The sequence below is a fragment of the Elephas maximus genome, chromosome 3 (genome assembly GCF_024166365.1).
Source record: "Elephas maximus indicus isolate mEleMax1 chromosome 3, mEleMax1 primary haplotype, whole genome shotgun sequence".
Classification (NCBI taxonomy): domain Eukaryota; kingdom Metazoa; phylum Chordata; class Mammalia; order Proboscidea; family Elephantidae; genus Elephas; species Elephas maximus.
This window is the reverse complement of record NC_064821.1, coordinates 76,821,349-76,844,665: the sequence shown is the minus strand read 5'-3', so window position 1 is coordinate 76,844,665 and position 23,317 is coordinate 76,821,349. Positions and strand designations below refer to the sequence as shown.

The window sequence follows — 23,317 nt, the reverse complement described above, 5'->3', positions numbered from 1 at the left end:
TCCCTTGAGCTAAGAAAAAGGATCAGGTTGTCAGATAAGATTCACAGGAATCAGAGTTCTTACTGATTACCAAGCTTTAGTAATAATTTTAAGGATACAGCAATCCCGCAGTTAGGAGGTACAAGTGAAGTCTGGAGTCTGGGACATCCTGTGTGACTCCCAGGTTCTACCTTTCCTCATTAGACATATCCTCCTGGCCCAGCGTAATGGATGTGGTCTCTAAAGGAGGCTTGCCGGTCAGTTCACACAGCAGGGAGTGTTTGGGCTATGGAACATTTCCCTCTTATACCCCAGATTGTTGTATAGTTTATGTGACATTCTCTGGGGAACCATGGAAAAAACAAAAGAAGACCTTCCCAGGACAAACCAGTCTTAAGCATTTTTCCACTGCTTTTATCTTCATCTCTTTCAAAGATCTGAATTTTATCAGAGCTGCTAGCAGCATCCAGGAAATAGAATTTTTTGCTACCTTCTCTTTGACCTTGTAATTCCCATCAATCCCCTTGACCTCCAAATTCCATTGATAACACATCCTCTGAAATTTGCCTTAAAGCTCTTGCCATTTTATACCAAGGATAGATAGGCAGCCATCCCTTCATCAGTTCTTTATCATATTTCCCATCTTCTCCATTTTCTTGCTGTAAAGCGCCTTAACCATTATGATTTTTGTGAGTCTTATCTGACATCCCTGTATAACTTTGTGCTTTTCCCCTCACCCGCACTTACCACTGCACCTCTCCCAATTTTTAACTGTGAGAAGTTAAGAATCCACGGAGTTACTAAACCCTCTCTGTACTCAAAAATGTGTTTGAGGCATTAGATAAAATGTTCTGAAAGCTGGCTTACTCCTGGAGAAAGACACTTTTCCTTCTTGCCTGAAGGCAATGGCTGCTCATTCGTCCATATCCCATGTACCTCTGGGTTTGGAGGTGGGATTGATGTCCTTATCACTCCTCACGGTTGCTTCTTGAACATTACTCCTCCACTTTCATGTAAAAACTCTTGCTCCTTGAGATTTATAAAACTACCCCTAACCATTACTCATCTACCAACCATCATTCACCTTCTTTTACTGTGGCATATGGGCCTCACCTCCTTTCGAAGTCCTGTCATCGACCTCTGTGTCTTCAGTAAGACCCACCTGATACCTGGCCATCTGGTTTCGTGATAGTTCATTTGTTCATTCATTCCTTCAGTACCTCACTCATGCATATACACTATCTTAGTTACCTACTGTGCTATAACAGATATACCACAAGTGGATGGCTTTAACAAAGAGAAATGTATTCTCTCACAGTCTCGGAGGCTGGAAGTATGGATCCAGACCATGAACTCTAGGAGAAGGCTTTCTCTCTGTTTAATTGTGGAGGAAGGTCCTTGTTGTCATCAACCTTCCCTGGTCAAAGAGCTCCTCAGCGCAGGAACCCCGGCTCCAAAGGATGTGCTCTGCTCCTAGTACTGGCTTTTTGGTGGTATGAGGTTCCCCACTCCCCGCCCCTGCTCACTTCTCTCTTTCATATGTCAAAAGAGATTGGTTTAAATTGTACATTAATCTTGTAGATTGAGTCTGTATAACTGCCACTAATCCCATCTCATTAACATCTTAGAGATAGGATTTACGACACATAGGAAGATCACATCAGATCACAAAATGTTGAACGGTCACACAATACTGGGAATCATGACCCAGCCAAGTTGACAGATATTTTGGGGGGACTTAATTCAGTCCATGACAATACATGGCATTTCTTTGTGTATTCATTAATAAGAAAAATTTTTTGAGCATCTACACTGTGCCAAGGTCTATGCTAGAATTAGAGATAGAGTGGTGAGAAAAAAAAGGCAAGGCCCTGTTATCCTGGAGTTAACAGTATAGTAGGGGAAAAAGACATTGAACAAATGATCACACAAATAAATGTAAATTTATAAGTATTATAATAACTGCTTTGAAGGAAAGAAGCAAAAAAGCACAAAGAGTGTGTAGTAAAGGAACCTGACCTAGCATAGAAAGTCAGAGTAGGCTTCTCAGAGGAAGTGATGGTTGAACTGACACCTCATAGTTAACAAATTAACTGGATAAAGAAAAAAGGCAAGAGGTTTCCAGTAGAAGGGGTAGCATGTGCAGAGGTCCAGAGGTGGGACGGAGAATGGTCTATTTAAGGAATGAAAGAAGGCTGATGGGATGGAATTTAGTGAAGGAGAGAGAGCACAATACGAGGTGGGGCTGAAAGGTAGGCAGGGTCCAGATCATGCAAAATAGTTATATTAAGGACTTTGGTTTTCATTTTAAGACCCTTGGGAGCCTTTGAAAATTTTGTTTAAGTTCTTTAAGTTTATTTTTTAAAAGAAATACACACACATTGTACAATTTCAAAAGGTATAAAAAAAGTATTGAGTGAACAAACAAATCTCCCATTTCAGTCTTCCCTGCCTGAAGGCAATCATGCCAATTTCTTGAATATTTTGTGCATATACATTATATTCTTTTTTTTTCACACAAATAATAACAGACCGTACACACTGCTCTGTACTTTTCTTTTTCTACATAACAAGGCATCGCGGATATCATTCTGTATCTGTATTATATAAAAAAAAAAATTTTTTTTTTTTTTTTATATGAAGAGTGGCCTAATTCTTTCCAGGGGCCCTGGTGGTGCAGTGGTTAAGAGCTATGGCTGCTAACCAAGAGGTCGCAGTCTGAATACACCAGCCGTTCCTTGGAAACCCTATGGAGCAGTTCTGCTCTGTCTTGTAGAGTTTATGAGTTGAAATCGACTTGATGGCAACAGGTTTTTGGTTTTTTAAAAATTCTTTCCAACAGCTGTATGGTATTCTGTTGTATGGATCTTACATAATTTATTTAACTAGTTCTCTATTGATGGGTATATAAGTTGTTTTCAGTATTTTTCTATTTCAAACAACATACAGTGAATATCTTTGATAATATACCATGTAGAATGTGTACTAGTATATCTGTACAACAAATTCCAAGTTTAGCTACCTTTTATTCAGTTGTTGTTAGGTGCCATTGAGTTGATACCGACTCACAGTGACTCCATGTGACAGAGTAGAGCTGCCTCATAGGGTTTTCTTGACTGTAATCTTTACGGGAGCAGATCACCAGGTCTTTTTCTTGCAGAGTCACTGGGTGGGTTCGAACTGCCAACCTTTCAGTTAGCAGCTGAGCACTTAACTGTTTGCATCACCAGGGATCCTTACCTTTAGTCTACAAAAGCCAAATTCCTTTAGAACACTTGTATTAGTTTATAGCCCTACATTTGTTATTGTGTTTATTAATCTTTTTCTCCCATCTGAATTATAAGCTCCATCAAGCAGTACCTAGGATGGAAAAAAAAAAAAACAAACCAAACCCATTGCCTTCAAGTCAATTCTGATTCATAGAGACGCTGTAGGACAGAGCAGAACTGCCTCATAGGGTTTCCAAGGAGTGGCTGGTGGGTTTGAACTGCCGACCTTTTGGTTTGCAGCCTTAGCTCTTAACCACAGAAACAGGTACTAGATAATATTTGTTGTATGGTTGGATGAATAAGGAGGTAAGGATAATAGCTAGATGAGAGGAAAGGGTGCCTGAATTTTGAAAACAATAGAGAAGATCCAAAATAACTACTGTGGAAAATAGGAAGGAGTAAATGAGGATGGGAACACACAGGATGGTGAGGCAGCCCAGTGCTGGTAAGAGTGGAGACTGTTTATTTACAGTGGCAACAATCTGTATAGTTGTGGGATTTTTTTTTTTTTCCAGTTGTGCTCAGGACAGTTAGATTCATCCATGATTGCCATTTTCCCAGGCACCTAGGGTAAAGGAGCTGAGAATATCAGTGATGGAGAGGTTGAAGTGATAGACCATAGACTTAAAGCTGGACGAGGAGGGACTTGAAGATAGGTCTACTCTTCTCCCCCCTTTCTGAATAATCTCATCCGTGTTCGTAGTTTTGGTGATAGAAACGATGCCGGAGATCACATGATAGCATTTTGCAAGATCAACAGCTTCTTTATTGCAAATACCTTTTTCAACAATATAAACGGCAACTGTACACGTGGACCTTGCTGGATGGAAAAAAATACAGGAGTCAAATTGACTACATCTGTGGAAAGAGACAATGGTAAAGCTCAATATCATCAGTCAGAACAAGGTCAGGGGCCAGCTGTGGAACAGACCATCAATTGCTCATATGCAAGTTCAAATTGAAGCTGAAGAAAATTAGAAGTCCAAGAGAGTCAAAGTATGACCTTGAGTATATGGCACCTGAATTTAGAGACCATTTAACAAATAGATTTGACACATGGCACATTAATGACCAAAGACCAGACGAGTTGTGGAATGACATCAAGGACATCATACAAGAAGAAAGCAAGAGGTCACTAAAAAGACAGGAAGGAAAGAAAAGACCAAAATGGATGTCAGAAGAGACCCTGAAACTTGTTCTTGAATGTTGAGTAGCTGAAGCGAAAGGAAGAAATGATTAAGTCAAAGAGCTAAACAGAAGATTTCAAAGGGTGGCTTGAGAAGACAGGGTAAAGTATTATGACATGTGCAAAGAGCTGAAGTTAGAAAACCAAAAGGGAAGAACATGCTTGGCATTTCTGAAGCTGAAAGAACTGAAGAAAAATTTCAAGCCTCGAGTTGCACTAGTGAAGGATTTTATGGGGAAAATATTAAATGACACTGGAAGCATCAAAAAAAGATGGAAGGAATACACAGTCACTGTACTGAAAAGAATTGGTTAATGTTCAGCCATTTTCAGGAGGTAGCTTGTGATCAAGAAGCAACCGATGGTACTGAAGTTCAAACTGCACTGAGGGCACTGGCGAAAAACAAGGCTCTAAGAATTGACAGAATACCAATTGAGAAGTCTCAACAAACGGATACAGCGCAGGAAGTACTCACTCATCTATGCCAAGAAATTTGGAAGACGGCTACCTGGCCATTCAACTGGAAGAGATCCATATTTGTGCCTATCCCAAACAAAGATGACCCAACCAATGCAGAAATTACTGAACAATATCATTAATAGCACACGCAAGTAAAATTTTGCTGAAGATCATTCAAAAGCAGTTGCAGCAGCGTATTGACAGGGAACTGCCAGAAATTCAAGCTGAATTCAGAAGAGGGCATGGAATGAGGAATATCGTTGCTGATGTCAGATAGATCCTGGTCAAAAATGGAGAGTGCCAGAAGGATGGTTACCTGTGTTTTATTGACTCTGCAGAGGCATTCGGCTGTGTGGATCATAACAAATTATGGATAACATTGCAAAGAATGAGAATTCCAGAGCATTTAATTGTGCCCATGAGGAACCTGTACATACATCAAGAGGCAACAGTTCGAACAGAACAAGGGGATACTGTGTGGATTAAAGTCAGGAAAGGTGCGCATCAGGGTTTTATCCTTTCATCATATTTATTCAGTCTGTATGCTGAGCAGATAATCTGAGATGCTGGACTGTGTGAAGAAGAATGGGGCATCAAGATTGGAGGAAGACTCATTAACACTTTGCGTCATGCAGGTTACACAACCTTGCTTCCTGAAAGTGAAGAGGACTTGAGGCACTTAGTGGTGAAGATTAAAGACTGCAGCCTTCAGTCTGGATTACACCTCAATATAAAGAAAACAAAAATCCTCCCAACTGGACCAGTAAGCAACATCAGGATAAACAGAGAAAAGATTGAAGTTGTCAAGACTTTCATTTTACCTGGATGCACAATCAACACCCCGGGAAACAGCAGTCAAGAAATCAAGTGATGCATTCAGTGCATTGCACAAATTTGTTCAAAAGACCTCTTTGGTATTAAAAAGCAAAGATGTCATTTTAAGGATTAAGGTGCGCCTGACCCAAGCCATGGCGTTTTCAATCACTTCATGTGCATACGAAAGCTGGACAATGAATAAGGAAGACTGAAGAAGAGCCGATGCCTCTGAATTATGGTGTTAGCAAATAATATTGAATATACCATGAACTGCCAGAAGAATGAACAAATCTGTCTTGGAAGAAGTAAAGCCAAAATCCTCCTTAGAAGCGAGGATGGTGAGACTTTGTCTCACATACTTTGGTTGTGTTATCAGGAGGGATTGCTCCCTGGAGAAGCACATCATGCTTGGTAAAGCAGAGGGTCGGCGAAAAAGAGCAAGACCTTCGATGAAACGGATTCACACAGTGACTGCAACAATGGGCTCAAACATAACAATTGTAAGGGTGGTACAGGACCAGGCAGTGTTTCGTTCTCTTATACATAGGATCACTATGAGTTGGAAGTGACTTGACAGCACCTAACAACAGCAACAAAAACAACAGCATGTTTAACTAAAACTTACTCTGTAGGAGGAGAGACCAGGGTAGTTTTCAAAACTGAAAGGCAGCCAGGATGAATTGAGAAGATAGGATAAGGTCGGAAGAGTGGCAAGAGATGAGTCTGGAGACCATGCAACGCTGAACTTTGTAGGCCCTTGCATTAGACTCGTGGTGACTGTACAGGACAGAGTAGAACTTTCCCAAAGGGTTTCCAAGGCTGTAAATCTTTATGGAAGCAGACTGCCAGTGTTTCTTCTGGAGAGCTGCTGGTGGTCCCCAACCATCTACCTTTTGGTTAGCAGCTGAGAGCTTTAACCACTGTGCCACCAGGGCTCCTTTAACATGTAGTAAGTTTCAGTAAATGTTGAACTGAATTCTTGTGTGTTTGCTTCCATTTCTTGCCCATCTATGCACATTTTGCTAGTTAAACACACTATATGTGCAATTTTATATTTAGTTTTTATTCTTACCATTATGTTGAAAACAATTTTTCATCTTGCCACATAGTTTTTATAGTAGTCTTTTTAACATGTGTGATAGCCATCAAGTTGGTATGCCATAATTTACTTAGCCATTCCCCTGGGAAAAACTTTCTAATGTACAGTATACAGAGGTAGAATGGCCTGTCTTGTTAATTCCCAACTGCAGGAGGTAATTTCAAAGACAAAAACACTTGGAGTTGTTTTAGGGAGGGTTTCAGCCCCAGATGGGAATTGAATTAAACGTGCTTTAAAAATCGCCTTCCTCCCCTGAAATTTGTTAATTCTCTTATGTTTTTGGCCTCTTTAAGTGAATGCGAGCCTCTTGTGTATGTTCAAGTATGAATTTCAGAAAGAAAAACACCACTCTTACAAATATAAAGGGAGCCTGTGTCGGATTTATTTAATTCATGAATGAGGGCATTAGCAAATGGGAAAGCTGCTTTTGAGGAACACAGTTTTATGTGATCAGTCAGGAAAAGAAGGATGAAGTTTGTATGTTAGATATGAAGTATATCAATGTCTTCCAGGACAAAACTAAAATTTTTGAGGTTATCTTTTCTACTGAATGAAATAATTTGCATCCCACTTAGACAAAAATCATTTGTAACTGATCAATCAGTCTTCTGTAAGTTAAGATCTAAGTTTAGGTTCAAATCAGTAGGAAGTACTGAGTCAAGGAAAGGCGCATCCCATAAACCAGGGCTGGTCAGCGTCTTCTTACAGGGCCGGGAAGTGAATAGTGCGGGCTTAGTGGGTGACAGGCTTCGGTTGCCGCCACTCCGCTCTGCTACTGTAGTGCCAAAACAGCCGCAGACAGTATGCAGATAAAGGAGTATTACTGTAAGACTTTACGCACACACACAGGCAGAAGCTGCAGTCGGCCCCAGTGCCATGGTCTGCCTAGTTTATTGAATCTGTAGTAATATCCTCTCTCATTCCTGATACTGGTAATTTGTGACTATTTTTCTGTGATCAGTCTGACTAGAGCTATAATCCGTTTTATTGATTTTTTTGAAACTATATTTTGGTTTCATTGACTTTGTTTATTGCTTTTGTTTGTTTTTTGTTTCATTGATTACTCTGTTTCCTTTCTCTACTTGAGTTTGATCTTTTTCTAGATTTTATGTTGCAAACATAGATCATTTATTTTAGACGTTTTGTATTTTCTAAAATAAGTATCTAAAGCTGTTAATGTCCCTTTAAACACTGCTTTAACTGCATCCTACAGATTTTGATACGTTATGTCTTAATTTTCATTTAGTTAAAAATATTTTCTAATTTCCCTCGTGGAGTTTCAACTTGGACATGCATAAATTAGTATTCAGCCAAAGACTGAAGGGGACCACCATCCAGTTTTCTGGAGCTCTTTTCTCTGTGTAGCTTCTCTTTTATGGTTCTTTGTTCCAAAATTCCAGCTATCACAGCCTGCTTGAGCTCTCTCTTCTCCACTCAGCAATTCTTAAGACTGCCCTGTGCTACAGTGTGGCGCATGCCTCTAATTGGAAACCCAGAGTGATTGTAGGGCTTACTTTGTTTCTTTCCTCTCAAGGATCACAGTCCCGCACTGCCTGTTGTCTAATATCTGAAAACAACCATTTCATGTATTTTGTCTAGTTTTTTAATTGCTTGTGGTGGGAGGGCAAGTCTCAGAACAGTCCTTTCTTCATGGGCCAAAGTGGAAGTCACAGTACATTTTTGAAAAATAAATAAAATAGTGGTGTCAGAAGTGTAGTTTTTTGTCTCTGTGGACCTTTTCATTATGTTAAATATGAGAGAATTATTCTGAGATGAGGTAGATTGATATAACAGTAACTGACAGTAGTCACCAGTTAACAATTTATTGATGTTAATGAAGTCTGTACACTCAGATAGCTGAGTACACAAGATTCATACCATTGGTAACTGTGTGGGAAGGTGGATGAGGAAGTGAAGGCCTATTTCTGTAGCTCTTGGTACCTTAATTTTTTCTAATAGTTGCTGTTTCTTCATCTTTTTGTGAAGAAATTCTATTTTCTCTGGCCTTCTACATTGCCTTGTCTGGTATTAGATTGGTGCTAGTGTATCTCTCTCTTTTATCTTTAAAGAACAATGACAGGCTGGCTTTCATAGTGCTAGACTCAGTAGTCTAGAAGTCTTGCCTTTATTTTCCTCTTACCTCCCACTTGACTGTTGTCCACATTTAGTCTGTTGGACATTTAATAAGCACTTCCTAGGAGTCAGGTTGTCTTTGGCTGATTATCAGATTGCTGCTTTAGTCTTAGGCCTTTTTTGGTTATGTGTACATGCAGACATAATTATCCATTTCTTCAGTGCTTTGATTCTATTGCATATTTTCTATGTGTAATTTTATTACATATTATAATGCCAAGGCCAGGACTAGGGTGAGTCAAAAGAGGTGCTTAGGGCACAAAATTTAAGGAGACACTCACTGTCAAGGTCATATAAGCCAACCCTGTGCTCCTGCCTTAAGTTTTGCTCCCAAGATGCCTTTGTTGCCTCACCCTGGTTCTGGCCTTGTATAACCTTGATTACAGTTTGTTACAAACACCTATTATGCCTTAAAATGAACTCTGTATAACAACTTTAATTTAGAACATGGTTTGACTTTACTTCATCTGAACACACAAAGGTGAGGTAATATTTCAAGAAAATCAGTGCCATGCCTGAGGTAATTCAACAACCCAAAGTTTATCATAAGCAACATTAGACAGAATTTTGAATCATGTTATCTAGGTTAACAACAGTAGGCCTACTGTACTTCTGTTCCTTTATTCCCTATCATGGTATCACTTGTCATTAGGAAGTTCCTTTTAGCAGAAGCCCTCTCACAATTAACATTTTTGGTAAACCTGACTACTGCTGTGGCAAAGCCACATGACTATGGCAAACATCTGGTTAGAAAATGAACGTACCTGTAACTTGCACAAGGTCAAGAATACTCAATTTATGTTGCTGCCAGCTCAGTTGGAGAAATAGTCAAGCTTGTTCTGCTACCTGTTTCACTGGTCTCTAGTCCTCACACTGTCCATAAGAAGTACTTTGGAGGTGAGTGGGAGATCAAAAGTGATAGACCTCTGCTTCTCCCCACCCTCCGGTACACTTCAACCGGAATGTGTCCTCTTTTATCTGTTTCATGAACTGTGTTCTGTGTAAAGGTCTGTGTGGGGGCGGGGAGGACTCATTAAGAGCAGCCAGCAGCAAAAGTGGAGCAGTACTCACACAAACTAAAATATCCTGAGCCAAATGATAATTTTTGCTTCCTCTGTTCCACTCACTAGACAGCTTTCCCACCCTCTTAAAAAAAAAAAAAAAATACTTCAAAATAGACTGAACTGTTTAGTGTTCAGGGCTCCTTACGGAGCAGTAGTCTTTGTTTTTATTTCATCTTAAAATGTTTTCGTTCTTTGTTTTTAGGTGCCAGTGAGAGCAGGTGCCAGCAGGGGAAGACACAATTTGGAGTTGGCCTGAGATCTGAGGGAAAAAATCACCTCCGGCTTCTTGAAGGAACCCTCTCTCTCCAGTCATGTTGGGCTGCCTGCTGCCAGGACTCTGCTTGCCATGCCTTTTGGTGGCTAGAAGGGATGTGTATTCAGGCAGACTGCAGCAGGCCCCAGAGCTGCCGGGCTTTTAGGACAGGCTCTTCCAATTCCATGCTGGTGTTTTTAAAAGAATTTCAAACTGCAAATGATTTGGGCTTTCCACCTGAAAATGACATACTACATGTTCTGGGGCTAGGTTGGGGCAGGGCATCTTGGAGGAGGCTGAGCCCACCCAGAGCGCCACTCGTACCTGCTGTATCTTCCAGTGACCAGCACAGCTTAATCAGGAAGCTTCAGAAGAGAGATAGTCCCAGTGAAGAAGTAGTTACACCTGTAGTCACAAAGAAGGACTCCAAGGAACTAGGTGATCTGACTCCCAGTGACTCTGCAGAGGTAAGCATGTTATCAAAAGGAGCAGAAGAGCTGTTAAACCTGCTCCAGCATTTGGCACATAGAGCATTGAAGCTGATGCTTACGGGCAGAGCTCATAGGCTGAGGAGTGTACGTATAAAGCTGCTTGGTGTCATGTTAGTTGGTGCTGCCTAGAGGTGCAAGGGTAATTTGACCTTAGAGATATTCACTGTATGCAAGTCTGACCATTGTTTTGGTAAAAGCAGAAAGCTGCTTATTATGTAGTCTGAGCTGGTTCTTGGCTACAGGTAAGTGCAGTTGTGTGGGTGTTAGTCTCCACCAGTGGTTCTGCAGTGTTTTCTGCCAGATGGCAAAACACTTGATTGATGTCATTGCAGGCAAATTCTCCTCCTCCTCCCTTATCTCCTGCCTGTAAACACATTCCTTATGAGGTAGTTCTATTCCAGTCTGAATTAACAGTGCCTGGTACTACAGATGGAAACCCTGGTGGTGTAGTGGTTAAATCCTACAGCTGCTGACCAAAGGGTTGACAGTTCGAATCCACCAGGTGCTCCTATGGGGCAGTTCTACTCTGTCCTATAGGGTCGCTGTGAGTTGGAATCGACTCAATGGGACTGCGTTTGGTTTTTTTGGTTTGGTACTACAGATTAAAACATGACTTCTGGGGTGGGGAGCTGGATGTGGCCCTTAGTCAAGAGGTCTTTGGGGGAATTCTCACCAAGCTGTGTATGCACAGGAACCTACTACCAGTAGAGTTTGTTCTGCTTCCTCTTTGTTGATCTTCCTGAGCAAATGATTAAAAAGATGGCTCAGTCTATGCTGTCTCCCTTGATTGCTTATTTTTGTGTTTGTTTTGTCTTAGCTGTCTCTCTCAAGTAGAAGCCAGAGTGGGGATGCTACTACATGGCCAGGCACTGTGTGTGCTAATCATTGTACTATGTCATATTGTTTAATTTTCATAACAATATTTCTAAGTAGATATTATTAGCCCAGTTTTACTAATGAGGAAACGGAGGCTCAAAGAGGTTAAATAGCTTGTGATCTTGCAGCTAATGAATAGCATAACTAGAATTGGAATCCAGATTTAATATTAAGTGTAGTATCAGTGCAATAGTAGAGTTACTGAATAGTTTTTTTTTTTTTAACATTTTATTGTGGTTTAGGTGATAGTTTGCAGACTAAATTAGTGTCTCATTGAACAATTTATATATAATAGGTTTTAATATGCCTATAAACATATATGGAAACCTGTTATCAATGTCAGAGCCCTGGTGGCGCAGTGGTTAAGAGCTCAAGTTGCTAACCCAAAGATCAGCAGTTAGCATCCACCAGCTGCTTATGGAAACCCTATGGGGCATTTCTACCCTGTCCTATAAAAGATTCTGTGAGTTGAAATCAACTCGACAGCAATGGGTTTGGTTTTGGATTAACAATGCCAGAGCCCTGGTGCTGCTAGCCAAAAGGTCTGCAGTTTGAATCCACCAGCTGCTCCTTGTAAACCTTATGGGGCAGTTCTACTCTGTCCTGTAGGGTTGCCGTGAGTTGGAACTGACTTGAAGGCAATGGGTTTGTTTTTTTTTTTGGTTTATTGTCAATGTCAGGACCCTAGAGATACAAAGATAAACAAGACATGGTCCATGCCCCCAGGGAGTTTACAGTCTAGTGGGGACTCAGACATGAAGATGGGTATTTATAATAGTATATAATTATTGCATTAATAGGTTTATGTACATTGTGCAGTAGAACACAAAAGAGAAAGTGATCCACTTGAGTATGCAGGTAGTGTGTATGTGTAAAGAACTCTTTATTTTTTGAAGGATGGGTAGGATTTTAATATGTGATTGTGTCAGCAAGTATTTACTGAGCATCTACCATGTACAAATTATTATACTAAGCTAGGCACTAGGACTATTATAGTAAATTACAGAAACCGATTCTTGCCCTAATGGAGCTGACAGTCTGGGAGGGAAAGCAGACGTTACCTTTTTAAATAATTATAAGCATGATGCCGGTTATGAGAGGGTGAGTTCAGGGGGCTGTGAGAACTATAAGAATTAAGTAAGAAGGATTGTAAGAAGTAGGAGAAGGAAAGTTTAAGTTGAGACTTGAAGTACAAGTAGAAGTTAGGAAAAGAGTATTTCAGGCAGAAAGAATAAAAATTTCAAAGTTAGTTAGGTGCCCTAGAGTATGGCAAAATCAAGAAATTAAGAGCCTGGTCTTGCTGGGCAAACAGCAAGAGAGCTAGTGTGAAAGAAGAGGCTTAAGACTTACAAAGAGCCTTGAGGTCTTCTTAAGATACTGGTCTTTATCTTAAGATCAGTGGGAAATCATTGAAGAGGTTTAAGCAGGGAATCACATATCAGATATATTGCTTTGTGGTGAATAGACAGGAGAAGGCAAGATTGTATGTGGAGAGATCAAGTACGAGACTATCGCAGTAGTTTAGGAAAGAGAACCACTAAGCTAGAGAAGGAGCTTATAGATAGAGGAGAGGGGTTAAACAATAATCCCTCACAGTGTGGTTCTCAAACTTCAGTATATATCAGAATCACCTGGGGGTCTTGTAAAAAACAGTTTGCTGGGCTCCAACTCCAAAGTTTCTGATTTAGTAGGTTTGGAATGGGGCCTGAGAATTTGCATTTTTAACAAGCCCCTGGATAATGCTGATGCTGCTGGTTGGGGACAACGCTTTGAGAACCTCTGCTTTATAGGGCAGGGGGTTAGAGTCCATAGCACAGAGCACAAGATTATCCTTAGGCAGGAGGAGAGACTTCTCTTTCATTGTGAAAGGAAGGAAAGATGGGTAGATACAGATCCAGCTAAAGTGGGTTTATAGATTTCAGTAGAAGGAAATTCCAGTAGTTCTAATCTCGTTACTGTTTTTTCTGGAGTAGGTGGGTAGATCATCTGCTGAGAGTAGAAGCAAAGGTGGGGGGGGGGAGGTTTGGGGAAAGTGGTAACAGTCTGAAATAGCTATTATAAAGGGTAGGAAATGGCAAACAAGGTAAGAAAATAGAAGGATTGCTGGGTAACTTTGAAGATGGAGACCATGAATTTATAACAGTGGCAATGATCTTTAGAGTTGTGTGATTCTCCTCAGTAACTCTCAGCAACCCCATCAAGAAAATGCTGATACTTTGAGTCATCCAGGTTTGGAACTTTGCCAGGTAGTTTGTATAGAAGGAAAGTGGAACAAGGAAATTGAGGGTGTTGGCAAGGGAGTAGATGAAAGAGAAAGAGGTAAAGACAGGAGGGGGCTGACAGAGATAAGATATAGAGCATTTAGAGGTTTCTATGATGGAAGCAGAAGTAAGGGGAACAGGTAAATGTGGGTCCTGGAAAGGACAGGAGGTAGTGGTCACAGTATAGGATATTTGAATTTAAGGTTTTGGAGTAAGAGCAGTTCTGGTGATGATAGGGTTTTACAGCTATGGAAGAGGATTGCTGAGGCAGAGTAGAGAAGTTATTTATTTATCGGAGATGAGGAACTCAACTCAGTGAGCTCAAAGAACATGTTCAATAAATTATGTGGGCATTGAGATAGTCTTTAGTGATGATGACAATGATGATCATAGCAGCAATAGCTAATGTTTATTGAGCACTTATGTGCCAGGTTCTATTCTGAACCCTTTATATGTATTGACTCTCTTAATCCTTAGAATAAATCCTATGAAGTACTATTACAATCCCAGAAAGTTTAAGGAACATAGTCAATGTAATACAGCTAGTATATGGTGAAGCCAAGATGTGAATCCATGTGGTCTGATTCTATCTAAAGTCTGTTCTCTTAACCCTCTTACTCTTCAGGCAGGACTTGGGTTGAAGAGGGATTTTGAGAGCCAAATGTCAAAGCCATTAGTAAACTAAGAAGAGTGATTAGCAAGTTGAGAGATGACCTCTATAAGGAGAGTTAAAGAGTAGTACAGCAAGATGGCAAAGGAGGAGAGGTTTTTAGAAGAAGTTGGAAGAGTACTGGTTTGGAAAGAGCACTGGGGAGGGGAAGTGAAGAAAATAGCAACCCATCTTCAAGCCTGAAGTATGGCTTGTTGGCCAGGACAGCTTCATGGGCATGTGACCTGCACAGTTGCACAAAGTGTTGCACTTAGAAAGGTCCTGCTCTTAGTTAATGCTCTGCTGTCACTGCCTTGAAATTCTTAATTTTTGAGTAAGAAGCCCTGCATTTTCATTTTTCACTGGACCCTGAAAATTATGTAACCTGTCTTCCAGGGGTATAGGGAACAATATGTGAAATGACAGAATATGGGACACTTTGGTCATGAAGTAGAAGCCCCAGATAATTCAGTGGAAGTTTTGGGAGAAAGAAAAGGAGGTTGGGTCTCACAGGAGAGGAAATGTAGATCATTATGGGAATAAAGGTTCTAGGGTGGTAAATGTTTAATATCTGGCTGTCATGGATTGAGTTATGTCCCCCCGAAAATGTGTGTATCAATTTGGCTGGGCCATGACTCCTGGTATTATGTGATTTTACTATATGTTGTAAATCCTGCCTCTATGATGTTAATGAGGGAGGATGGGTGGCAGTTGTATTAGTGAGGCAGGACTCAAATGTACAAGATTTGAGGCAATCTCTTGAGATAGAAAAGAAAGAAGAGAACAGAGAGACGGGGACCTCATACCACCAAGAAAGCAGTGCCGGGAGCAGAGTGCATCCTTTAGACCTGGAGGCCCTGTGCAGAGAAGCTCCTAGTCCAGAGGAAGATTGATGAGAAGGCTGACAGAGAGAGAAAGCCTTCCCTTGGAGCTGACACCCTGAATTTGGACTTTTAGCCTACTTTACTGTGAAGAAATAAATTTCTCTTTGTTAAAGCCATCCACTTGTGGTATTTCTATTATGGGAACACTAGATGACTTAGACACTGGCTTCTGCCTCTACCCCCAAAAAACAAAAACCAATGAACAAGCTCTGAGTTAAAGAGTTTGCCAATACCAATGGTATAAATGCTGCCATGACCAAGTCGCTGAAAGCAGAATTGGGAGAGATGTGCTCTTGTGAGCTGGCTCCAGCACACTACAGGATAATTATGACCAATGAAATTAAAAATGGATCAGTATAATTGGAAATATGGCAGATTTAGGCCTGACAGTCTCCTGAAAGATGGTGAAAACTCAAACTCGGGCCTCACAGATATCAGGTATACACTGAAAGAAAGATCCTTGGATCGCATTGTCTAGGGAGTTCTTGTTTACCAGCAGTGAGTGTTGACAATAAATTGCAGTTAGTGAACAGGATCTCAAGAGCTTTGTGGGCTAATGTGGAGAGTGGGTGGACAGAGGAGGAAGAATATTGAACTATGAGCCCAGGAGTAGGACTGAGTCCTTGCTGCAGGCAGTGTTGCACAGAAACATTGCAGTTTGGCCTCCTGTATTGAGAACTGCAGGCATTGCTAAAAAATGGGGCAAAGTAGATCTTATCTCCAGATCCAGACAAGTTATATTTGACTTTATGTGCCATGCTTAGGAACTTGATTCTTATCCTGAAGGCCAGGGAGAGCTCTGGAAGGGGGTGGTAAAGTCATCTTGTGCATTCAGAGTAGTTGACAGGTAGGCCTTTCTTTTAAGAGAGAATTTGGAGTTCAAACTTGTGCTTAATGCACCAGGGAAAGGAAGAGAAATGTATGCATTGCAGATCTTCTAATTAGGGATGACTGGCTAGCAGTGCTAGTTTCTAGTTTGCTCTGTTTTCTCTAAGGTAGGTCAAGCAGCTCTGCGTCCACAGTGGAAGAAATTGTTTGATAAATTGCTCTCGTCGTATCTGAAATCCCTGCAGAGCCGCAAAGCTGTTGGATTGTCAGGATGCATCTTTCATTCTTTTGGAAACGTACATATATCATATGCAAGAGCAAGTATTGTGGCTTTTTGCAATTCCAAAAGTGGAAAAAAATGTCAACAATTTATGCCCCTTTCCAAGCATAAAGAGGGAGAAGTTTGTATTCAATTCAAGCACCTTTGAATTGTTCACGGGAGGGCAATGAAGGCTTGTTGATTGGGTACTGGAATATACCGAGTATTCGTAGTTCAGCCACTGGCAATTAATTGCTGTCAGTCCTGCTCTGTTGGAGGAGAGGGAGTGCTTTCTTTGAGCCTAGGAAACAAATGTCCAATTAGGTATGCCCACATGTAAGGTTTGGCTTTAGGAAGACTGAAGTGTTCCCCTCTCTATCATCACCATCTTCCAGTTTCTAGTCAATTATCACAACATTTCAGCCCCTCTCAACCCAGTGGCTTTCTGTGGAACACGTGACTGAGAGAATCAATGAACCAGTCAGGTGGACACCTCTCTGCTGCTTTTATTTCACCAAGGAGAACTCTCATGCTGACCCTATGTAAGGCCTGCGCTTACTTCATATTAGAAGATAGAGGTATGATTTGTGGGCATCAACAGAGAAGAACTTTGCATAACCAAGGACAGAAACCCAAGCAAGTTTTGATTCCCTTGAAAAGGATTTTTTTTGGGGGGGGGGTGGCGTTAATTTTGACCATGTTTGTTTACTTGCTTTCTTTAGTTTTTGCATTTTAAAAATGTTTCCTTTTATCCTTTTAAGTTTTTGTCAAGGGTTCATTTATTCTTTTGACTAGTTATTTCCACCAAATTTGGAATCCCACAGGACCGAATCTTTCCCAGATTCTCATTCTCAGTTATCTGAGGAGCAGAAGTTCAAAAACCTTTAGAGGAATTTTTTAGCCCCAGGCTAAAGAGCCTCTGGCCTTGGTAATTTGTGTTGGGTTTCTCACCCCTCAACAACCTACGCCCTCCCAGTATTACCTATCTGCATACATTCACTAAGTGCTCTCCCTCAACCACACTATTCTAATTTTATGTGCGTGGCTTATTGCATTAAGAGAAAAAATGGGAAGCCTGTCTGTTCCCTTGTGTGTGTATGACAGAAATGCCTGCAACTGTAGTATCCTTTTTGCAAAAGTATTAGTTCCTGTACCACTATACCATATCCCTTTGTTTTCTTTTTAATCCTTAACTGCTCTCTGTCTCCTCTAATCTCCTAAGACTTCTGGTTCTTTAATCTACTTATCTGGTTTTTACCATGTGAAATAAGTTTGAAAATGTATTTGTTGAATATTTTGTAAGCTAACTTATGAAGCAAGAGGCAGTAGGGTTTTGATGTGAGTTCATTAACAGAACCCTGCTAATTGACAATACTTGAGCCAAGGGGGAAAAAAAAGTCTCAAAACCAACCATCCTTTAGTTAACACCAACAGGCTGTCATCCTACCCCCTCTCCCCTTCGTGGATGGCCTAAGTCTTTCTAAGGAGATTCTGAGAAGACATGGCTTTGTAACTAACTACTACAGACATAAACCCTGCTGTGTTCTCCAGCCTTAGCTTTAGTTGTCGAGAATTGAGTTGGGGGGGTGCCTTTAAACCCCACTGGCTTTGCTATGGTGGGGACTCCATGCCTTAGCAGGAGACAGGATAGAGGAAGACACTGTCTTCTGGTAGGATTTTTATTAGTGGCAGTGGTAGATTTTTGTTTTATTTTAATACAGTTGTGTCTCAAATCAAAGTGATGAAAGTTGAGTTTTTGTGAATCATTCTTTAATATTAAGTAGACACCTGGGTAGCATGTGTCTTACCAAGGAGGGCCCCCACATGGACTGTGATGTTATAGCCAAGATGAATGGGAACATCCTATGTATGTCCTGCAGGCTCCCACTCAAAATGGAATAGATAGTGTTGTAGGCTTTTGTTTTGTTATCTTAAATTATGCCATTAATCACTGGAGCTAGCTTGCTTGATTTGGAGAGGATAGTCCCAGAGCTGGGAGCAAGAGAGAAGGAGGAAGAGAGCGAGGTGGAACGATAGAGATGGAGAATATGGGTTGAAACCCTTCATTATTCTATCGAATAAGGCTTCTTTGAAGAAGAAACAGGTGTATCCACCAGAGGCATGATTTTTATGACTTGTGGTTTATTCAGAGTTGTGTTAGCTTTTATGATTTTTGTCAAGTGCTAGAAAAATTTGTGTAAGGAAATTCCACTCAAGTTTCTAGTCCCCGTTCCTGACTCTGTACCAGCTCCTAAAAAAAATTCAGTATTACTTCTTTGTTTTTGAAGTTAAATAATTTGTTCCATGTCTCTTTTCTGTTTCTTTAAAAATAAGAATAATAAATAAGCTGTTTCTTTAGAAATAAAAATCTCTCTGCCTAACTTTAAAATTGTCATACTTTGACCTAGTAATTCTACTTCTGAGAATTTATTCTAAAGGAATAATTTGTAAATAAATAAAGGCTTTACTCACAATAGTGAAAGGGTATTTATTGAATAAAAAACTGAAAGCAGTCTTTCTAGTAAGGGGAAAGCAGACTGTTGTGCAGCCATTAAAAATGCATTTTTGTGTGCATGGATGGCCCTTTTGTTACTCCTGTCTACTTTCCACTCCAGCCACACTGAGTGTTTGCTCTTCTGTGCATACTATACTTCTAAAGACAGCTTTATTGAAGCATAATTGACATATCATAAACAGCACATGTTTAAAGTATACAACTTGTTAAGTTTTGATGTGTGCATGTACCTATAACTCTGTCACAACAGAAAAGATAATGTACTTGTCCATCACCCCAAAGGTTCCTCCTGCCACTTTATAATCCCTCCTTCCTGTTCGCTCCATTATGCCTAGGCTACTACTGATCTGGTTTAGGTCGCTATAGATTTTTCCAGAATTTTTATGTTAATAAGATCATATACTTAAACCAAAAAAAAAGCCATTGCTTTTGATTCAGTTTTGACTCGTAGTGACCCCATAGGACAGTAGAACTGCCCCACAGGGTTTCCAAGGCTATAAATCTTTACAGAAGCAGACTGCCACATCTTTATACTGTGGACTGGTTGGTGGGTTCGAACATCCGGCCTTTCAGTTAGCAGCCAAGGGCTTAACCACTGCACCAATAGGTACTCTTCTCTTTTTATCAGCTTTATTGAAGTATAATTTATATATCATAAAATTCACCTGTTTAAAGCATGTAATTCAATAATTTTAGTAAATGTATAGTGTTGGAGGAAACCCTGATGGCGTAGTGGCTAAAAGCTATGGCTGCTAACCAAAAGGTCGGCAGTTCGAATTCACCAGGCACTCCTTGGAAGCCCTGTGGGGCAGTTCTACTCTGTCCTTTAGGGTCACTATGAGTCGGAATTGCCTTGACGGCCCCGAGTTTTGTTTTTTTTTTAATAGTGTTGGACATCATCATCTGAGTCCAGTTTTATAACATTTCTATTACCCACAAAATTTCCTTGTGCCTGTTTGCCCAAAAGTTCCCTCATGCTATCCCCACTGCCAACCCCAACCCTATGCAACAGTGATCTACTGTCTATAAATTTGCCTTTTCTGGACATTTCATATAAATGGAATCATACAATATGTAGTCTTTTGTGTCTGGCTTCTTTCATTTAGTATAATGTTTTGAAGTTCATTTATGTTGTAGCGTGTATCAGTAGTTGGTTCCTTTTACTTGCTGCGTAGTATTCTATTGAAGTCCAGTTTATCCATTTTTTCTTTTATGGATTGTGTTTTTGGTGTTGTATCTAAGAAAGATCTGTGTTTTCTTTGAAAAGTTTTATAGTTTTAGGTTTTACACTTAGGTCTAGAATTTTTGTACAGGGTATGAGCTATGGATGGAAGTTCATTTTTTTTTTCCATATGACTATCCAATTCCCATCCTTTCTCCACTGAGTTTCCTTTTTACCTTTGTTGAAAGTCAATTAACCATGTATTTATGGGTCTATTTCTGGACTCTATTCAGTTTCGTTGGTCTGTTTGTCTATCTTGATACTAATACCACACTGTCTTGATTATTCTATCTTTATAGTAATCCTTTAAATCACAAAGTTTATAGTGTAAATCTTCAACTTTGTTCTTCTTTATCCAAATTATTTTGACTGTTCTAGGTGCTTTGCATTCCATATAAATTTTTGAAACAGCTTGTCAATTTCTAAAAAAAAAAAGGTCTATTGGGATTTTGGATTGGGATTGCATTGGGGCTGTAGATCATTGTGGGGAAAATTGGTAGCTTAATAATAATATTGAGTCTTCTGATCCACGAACAAGTATCTGTCTCCATTTAAGTCTTCTTTAATTTCTCTCAGAAATATGTTATAATTTTCAGTGTACAGATCTTACACATCTTTTGACAGATTTATCCCTAAGTATTACATATTTTTGATGCTATAGTAATTGGTGTATTTTAAAATTTCAATTTATGATTGATTGTTGCCCTCATATAAATATACCGTTGCTTTTTGTATATCGATCTTGTATTTTGTAACCTTGCTATAAACTCACTTATTCGTTCCACAGGATTTTCTCTATGTATAATCTTTTTAAGTACAGACAGTTTTACATCTTCCTTTCCAATCTGGTTGTCTTTTTTTTTTTTTTGGCCTATTTCACTGGCTAGGACTTCCAGTACAATGTTTCAGTGTTAGGTATAGGTTTTATGAAGATGTCTTTTATAAGGTAGAGGAATTTTCTTTCTATTCCTAGTTTTATGTGAATTTGTATCACAAATAGATGTTGGATATTGTCAAATGCTTTTTCTACATCTATTGAGATGATCATATGGTTTCTCTTTTCTAGTGTGTTAATATGGTGAATGAGTTGATAGATTTTTGAGTGTTAAACCAACCTTGCATTCATGGGATAAACTTACTTGGTCACATGTATTATCCTTTTAAACTATTTTTATATTTGATTTACTAAAATAGTGTTATAAATTTTTGCATCTATTCTCATGATGGATATTGGTCCGTAGTTTTCTTATAATGTCCTTGTCTGGTTTTAGTTTCAGAGAAATGCTGGGTTCATATACTGAGTTGAGAAGTATTCCATCCTCTTCAATATTTTGGGAAAGTTTGTGTAGAATTGGCGTTATTTATTCCTTAGATGTTCGATAGAATTTTCCAATAAAGTCATCTGGGCCTGGAGTTTTATTTGTGGGAAAATTTTAAACTACATGTTCAGTGTTTAAAAAACACATAGTTATTTAGGTTATCTATTTCTTCTTGAGTGAGCTTTGCTAGTTTGTGTCTTTCAAGGAATTTGTGCATTTCCTCCAAGTGGTCAAATTGATTGGCATAAAGTTGTTCATAATATTTCCTTGTTGCCCTTTTAATGTCTGTAGAACCTCTAGTGATGTCACCTGTCTCAGTCCTAATATTAGTAATTTGTTTCTTCTCTTTCTCTCCCTCTCCCTTTTTTCCCTCTCTTGCTCTCTTTGTTTTCCTCATCAGACTGTATAGATGTTCTCAAAGAACCGTCTTTGATTTCACTCATTTTTCTCTATTGCTTTTCTGTTTTTATATTTTTTCTGCTCTAATCTTTATTATTTTTTCGGTTTAATTTGGATTTAATTTGCTCTTCTTTTTCTAGTGTCTTAGGGTGTAACCTGAAGTTAGTGACTTGAGACTTCTTCCTTTCTAATGTAGGTATTTAGTGCTGTAAATTTCCCTCTAAGCACTGCTTTAGGGATCCCTGCTGGCACAGTGGGTAAAGCGTTTGGCTGCTAACCAAAAGGTTGGCAGTTCGAATCCACCAGCTGCTCCATGGGAGAAGGATGTGCCAATCTGCTTCTGTAAAGATGTACAGCATTGAAAACCCTATGGGGCAGCTCCACTCTGTCCTATTGGGTCCCTGTCAGTCGGAATCTACTCAGCGACTGTTGGTTTGGGTTGGGTTGAAGTATTGCTTTAGTGGCAGCCCCCACAAATTTTGATACGTTTACAGGTTAATTCAGTTCAAGAATACCTTACACTTTCCCTTTTGATTAGTCCTTTGGCTCTTGGATTATTTAGAACTGTGTTATGTAGATTCTAAATATTTGGAGATTTTTCCAGATACTGACCCATTATTTGTTGATTGCTAATTTAATTCCACTATGGTCAGAGAAATTCTATAGGGCAGTTCGCCTCTGTCCTATAGGGTCGTTATGAGTTGGAATCAACTCAATGGCACTTTTTTTTTTTTTTTTATGGTCAGAGAATGTTGTGTAACTCAAATCCTTTTAAATCTATTGAGACCTGTTTTATGGCCAAGAATATGGTTTATCCTGGTGAATGTTCTACGGGCACTTGAAGAGAATATGTATTCAGCTGTTGTTGGGTGAGGCCCCTGGGTGAGGCCCCTGGGTGGCATAAATGGTTTGCATGTGGGGTCGTGTAAACAGTTAAGTGCTTGATTACCGGCCTAAAGATTGGAGGTCTGAACCTACCCAGAGGCACCTCGGAAGACAGACCTGGCGATCTGCTCCCAAAAGGCCACAGCCTTGAAAGCCCCGTGGAGCACAGTTCTACTCTGACACACATGGGGGTCGCTGTGAGCTGGCATTGATGGCAACTAACAACACCAACCAACTGCAAGGTTAGTGGTTCAAACCCACTCAGCAGCCGTACAGAAGAAAGGCTTGGCAATCTGCTTCTGTAAAGATTACAGCCAAGAAAACCCTTTGGAGCTCAGTTCTACTCTGTAACACATGGGGTTGCCATGAGTCAGAATCAACTTGATGGCAATGAGTTTGGGGTTTTTTTGGTTTTTGGGTGAGTGTCCCATAAATGTCCATCAGGTCAAGTTGGTTAGTGTTGCTCAGGTC

At 39.9% G+C, this 23,317-nt stretch overlaps 1 protein-coding gene across 6 annotated transcripts in view; it reads left to right on the top strand.

Annotated features, from left to right (window-relative positions):
• Window positions 1-23,317, top strand: part of KIAA0319L (KIAA0319 like) — a 150,796-nt gene that overhangs the window by 28,423 nt on the left and 99,056 nt on the right. For all 6 annotated transcript variants that reach the window (XM_049878722.1, XM_049878723.1, XM_049878725.1 and 3 more), the window contains exon 3: window positions 10,208-10,725. In XM_049878722.1, coding sequence (XP_049734679.1) covers window positions 10,208-10,725 — 518 coding nt within the window. The remainder of the gene's footprint in view (window positions 1-10,207; window positions 10,726-23,317) is intronic.